This window comes from Plasmodium gaboni, chromosome 11, assembly GCF_001602025.1.
Source record: "Plasmodium gaboni strain SY75 chromosome 11, whole genome shotgun sequence".
NCBI lineage: Eukaryota > Apicomplexa > Aconoidasida > Haemosporida > Plasmodiidae > Plasmodium > Plasmodium gaboni.
The window spans coordinates 1,011,635-1,017,340 of NC_031491.1; the positions used below are offsets into that span (position 1 = coordinate 1,011,635).

The following is a 5,706-nucleotide window of genomic DNA, read 5'->3' on the forward strand; positions in this document are numbered from 1 at the left end:
ATGTAATAAATGAATAAATAAATAAATAAATAAATATATATATATATATATATATATATATATATATTTAAATATACAGATATGCTTCTTGTAATGTCCCAGAAAAAAAGTCCATTGGAAAAAAAATAAAACTTGTTATTGATTTATCAAGGTATAATATTTATATATTTATTATTTTATAATTATAGTATTATATATATATATATTTTTATTTTTTGTAGAATTCTTTATCTTTTGGAGGAAGGACTACAAAATTCGTACTTAATTAAATATGTAAATAGACACATAACTTTAGAAAATTATGCAATCGTATTTTTTAATCATCAAAATTTAAATTTAACCAACTTCAAATATTTCTAAAGATCATATATTCGTGGGTATATAAAGTTATAATAGAGGTAAAAAAAAAAAAAATACATACATATGTATAAATATATATATATATATATATATATATGTAGCGATTAAGATTTTTTTTTCAATATTTCACATGAACAGGTCAGAATTTTTTTTTTTTTTTTTTGTTTTCTTCCTTTTCTTTTACTTCTATTTCTTTATTATGTGTATCATTAAAAGATGATATATTATCTTGTTCATATAAATGATATTTATTTATATTTTTTTTTTTTTTTTTTTTTTTTTTTTTTTTTTTTCTTGGCTATAACACATATTAACTAGCTATTTAATATTAAATATAAGTAAAATATTTTTGAAATAAATAAAAAAAAAAATTTCTAATAAACATGAAATATGAAATGATAAATGTTACATGTTATAAAATTTTTAGTATGCACTAAAAATGTAAATATATATATATATATATATATTTATATGTGTGATATATTTTTTTTTTTTTTTCTTAATGATCAATTGTTTGTTAGATCCTGTCGATATTTACTTATATCCAAAGTAATTGTTTTTGAACATTTTTTATGTTTATTTTTGTATACTCCGATTAGGGATTGACTTTTACTAAAGAATTTTTCCTTCAACGAAATAACAATAACTTGACTATTAATTGAATTTAGATATCTTGTTAGAGAATGAATTTTGAGAGGGTCCATATTTGCATCAACTTCATCAAGTATAATAAATGAGTTATTAATATATTTTTGAATTGAAAAAATTAATGCTAATGCACTAATACTTTTTTCACCTCCACTTAATTCAGATATTTCAAAATATCTTTTCATAGGAGGCATATTATTATATTTGATACCACAATAGAAAGGTTCATCATCTTTATTAAATTCATTAAAATTACATAAGTCTAAAAAAGCTTGTCCACCGACATGATGTTTAGCATTATATGTTAAATTATTATATACATTATCTATAATATTTTTAATATAATTAAAACAATGTAAGAATTTGTAAGATCTTTTTTTTTGTAATATTCTAAAATTACGTTCAAATAAATTACATTCTTTTCTTTCTTCAGAAAGAGATGCATCAATTGATTTTAATTTGGATGTTAATTTTTCATATTCTTTTTCAGCATTACAATTAACATTTTTTAATTTTAATAGTTTTTTTTTTCTTTCAATTTCTTTTTCCATATTTTCTTTTTGATTGTTTATATCTTTATCATTTTCCATATTTTTTAATTCATCTGATAAAAGATCGAATGATATATTTGATAGGAGTATGTTATTTTGTTTTTCTTCATTTTGTTCAAGTATATCATTTTCATCTTCTGAATTATTACATGAAGTATTACTTGCATTAGATGTATTATCTTCTTGTTCACTGTCACTACTTTCTAGTAATTTGCTTTTTCGTTTTTGGTGTGGATCACTAGACATATGATTTTTTTTATTTTTTTTATTATTTTTGTTTTTATTATTTCTTTTTTTTTTGTGTATTTTTTGTTCCATATCAGTTGTTTGGTCATCAATATCCTTTAAAAGATTATTTGTTAAGAAAATATTGACACTATTTATATCACATTCATTTATTAGATCATTTATAAATTGTGTATATATTTGTATTTTTTTTTGTGAATTTTCAATTTTATTTTCTATATGTTCATATTTTTCAAAATTAATATTTATATTATCACGAAGTTGATTTAATTCTTGATTAAGATTATTTAGATTTTTATGAATATTAATTTTTTCTCCTTCTAAATCTTGTAATATTTTATGTATATTATCAATTTGTTGATTTGAATCTTTTTCTTGTTTTTCAAGTGATATTAATTCTTTTTTAATATTATCTTCATCTATTGATTGTTCATTTTTTTGTAAAAAGTTAATTTCATTTTTTTTATCTAATAATTCATTAATATCATCATTTAATTTTTTTATATTATTTTTTATGCGATTAATATGTTCATCAATTTTGTCCATATCTCTTAAATTGTGTTCTATAATTTCATAAATATTATCTATTTTAAATTTTTCATTTAAATTTTTAAAAGCATCTTTTTGATATAATGAAAGACTATTCCTTTCTTTAAATAATTCTTTTTCATATGAATCTAATAATTCTAATTTTTTTTTTAAATCTATATTTTTTAATTTATCTATTTTTTGTTCATAATGTTCCATAACTTTATTTTTAGCTTCAATTTCATTTTCAAAAATATTTTTTTTAATTAATATACTTGAGATTTTTTTTTTATTTAATTCATATTCGCTTTGTTGTTTATTTATAAGTTCATTAGTTTGAATAATATTTCGATTACAATCATTGATATTATTTAGACATTCTTCTTTCTGGTTTATTAGTTTATTATATAAATTAATATTTAATCTTTTATTATTGAATTTTTCTATATCAGAATATTTATTTGTAATATCAATAATTAAATTATTATTTTTAGAAATAACATGTCCATTTAATGTGACCATATTAATATTTATATAAGGAAACTTATTTTTTATATCTTCAGCATCTTTTATTTTATCTACAATTAATGTATCTTCTCCTATTAAATAATCAAACATTATTTTATATTTCTGATCACATACAAGACAATTATTTGCAAGAATTATATTTTTCTTTTTAAATGTATTAATAACTTTTTCTACATTATTAAAAGAAGATATATTAGTGTTATTCTTATCAACATATGTATTATGTTCATTGTTATGAGAATCATCATAATGTTCCTGTTGATTTTGTATATGTTGTTGTTTTTCATCCCTTCTTGTGTAATTATCTTCTATTATGTTATTTTTATTTTTTTTTTTTTTTTTCAAATTTGATACAAAATTTTCATAAGGTATAAAATCCATTCTTTGTAATTTATTTTCCTTCAGATATTTTATGCATTTCATGCCTATATCAATATTTTTGACAACCAGAAAGTTATTAAATTTGTTTAGAATATTATTTAGAGCAGTATAATATATTTGATTGTTTACTTGATATAAATTACTAACTTCATCATAAACTTGATCCTGTCCAAATATATTTTGTAGATTTTTTATAATATCTCTTTTTTTTTCAAATGCTATTAATTCATTTTTATGAACATTTAAAATATTAGTTTGTTCTTCTAATATTTCTATTTGTTTTTCATTTTGTAGGATAGTATCATTCCACATTTTAATTTTCATTTTATTATTTTGTATATTATCATCTTGTTCCTTTATTATATTATTTAATTTATATATACGATCATTTAATTGATCATATGCTAATTTTTCAGATTCATATTCTAATAATTCTTTTTGTTTCTTCCTATTTAATGTATCACATTCTTCTTGTAATTCTTTAATATCTTTTTTTAAAGAGCATGATAAATTAGTATAATTATTTATATTAATATTGCTGTTTGCACATAAATATAAATAGGTCTCTTTACATTGTTTATATTCATCCAAATTTTCTATAAATTCGATAATATTATAATTCTCATATGGACATTCATAATTATTTGTGCTATCGATATGTATTTTGTTTAATATTTTTTCATCCTTTAAAAAATTTAGCATATTTGTATAATATTCTATCATATTATAATTATTGGAATGATCTGAATTGGATATATTCATATTATCATCATTTATATTATCATTATTTATATGATCACGATTTATGTTTATATTTTTTTTTTTATCCCTTTTTCCTTTTTTATCATTTTTTTTTACATTTTCATTATTCAAATATACGCTCGATTTATGATCCCCCTTTTCCCCCCCAAGTGATATCATCTTTTTATGTTCCTCAATTTTTGTCTTGATAATATTTTGTATACTTTCATATTGTGAAAAGAACTTGATATTAATTTTTAATTTACTTTTATATTCATTTTCTAGTTTTTTATTTTGCTCCTTTATTTGTGAATTTAGATTTTCTATAAACCTGTTACAATGTTCTTGCATATTTGTTTTAAGTTTTTTATTAGATAGAAATTTTTGTAAGGAATCGTTACAGAATTTTTTTTTTTCTGATATTTCGTTTAATAATATTGTGAATTGATTAAGTTGTATATAATGAGTTTTTATTTGTTCTTCAATTTTTATGGATTCCTTTTTTTTAATTAAATTATTTTTTTCTAATTCATTTGCCTTTTTTTTATTTTTATTTAGAATGTCTTGTTCAAATTGTAATTTTTCTTCTTTATATAAAAGTAGATCTTCTTTAAATTTTTCTTTTTTTTTAAAATAATGATATAATTTAAATAGATAATATAATTTAATTTCAGATTCATAATTTTCTTTAAGTTTATTATGTTGTATATTATCATTCATTTGTATTTTATGTATTTTAATTTCTTGTTCTATTTTTTTCTTTTCATTTAAATAATTTTTACAATTTATTTGTTTCTCTTTTAATTTTTCTTTTATATCTTCATATATTTGTTCATATTCATCTGAACCACTAATATATTCAAATAATTTGGCTAGTTCGTTTGGTTTTTTATTAATAATATCTTCAATATCACCTTGAAAAATTAAACACGTTTTAGTTTTTGTTTCAATTCTATTTTTTCTTAAAAAATTCATATATTCTTTTTGATCAACTAATTTGTCATTTATATAAAAATTACTAACACCTTTATAATTTAATGTTCTTTTTATTTCTACATTTTCTTTATTACATTCTAGAATTATTTTTACATAGCATATTCTTTTATGTATTTCTTCTACTTTCTCATTCTCTTTATGATATATTAAATTTCTTAAATTCTTCACACGTAAATATTTATTATTTATGCCTAGAGCAAAGCATATACAATCCATAATATTTGATTTGCCTGATCCATTTGGTCCAATAATAGAAGTAAATTTTGAAAAAGGACCGATAATATTTTCATCTTCATAACTCTTAAAATTACATACAATTATATATTTAATAAAACACAAATCATTTTCTTTATAAAAACCAATACTTGATAGTACACTATTGTTTAAATAATCATGAGATATTGATAGATCTGCTTGTTTTAAATTAGATTCACTGTATCTATTCATCTTCATCTTATATGATTGCTCCTTATGTTTTAATAATAAATCAGAATTCAAATTATTATGGTTACTTGGGGTCATAATGGAATCATCAAGGGGCATTAAACTTTGTACATTATTTATATGATTATTATCTTTCATTCCTTCTTTATCATAACATTCATCCTTCTTGTCACTTTGCATATGCTTTCCTTTTTGAATAATTCTACTACCATAAAGATTATTATTACCACTACTATCATTTACATTATCATTTATATTATCATTTATATTATCATTTATATTA

At 19.0% G+C, this 5,706-nt stretch overlaps 2 protein-coding genes across 2 annotated transcripts in view; one reads left to right on the plus strand and one right to left on the minus strand.

The window, feature by feature from the left end:
* The window catches only part of PGSY75_1130600 (hypothetical protein), a gene marked incomplete at both ends in the record, with an annotated part of 3,061 nt that extends 2,701 nt beyond the window's left edge, over positions 1-360 (plus strand). Inside the window, 2 exons of the mRNA XM_018786425.1 lie at positions 80-151; positions 222-360. Coding sequence (XP_018641220.1) covers positions 80-151; positions 222-360 — 211 coding nt within the window. Of the gene's footprint in view, positions 152-221 lie in introns of the transcript that reaches the window.
* A 506-nt stretch (positions 361-866) lies between these two features.
* PGSY75_1130700 (putative structural maintenance of chromosome protein) lies at positions 867-5,706 on the minus strand (the record flags this gene model as incomplete). Its single annotated transcript, XM_018786426.1, has 1 exon — positions 867-5,706. A coding segment is annotated over one exon (4,840 nt), but the record flags the coding sequence as incomplete, so codon positions are not given.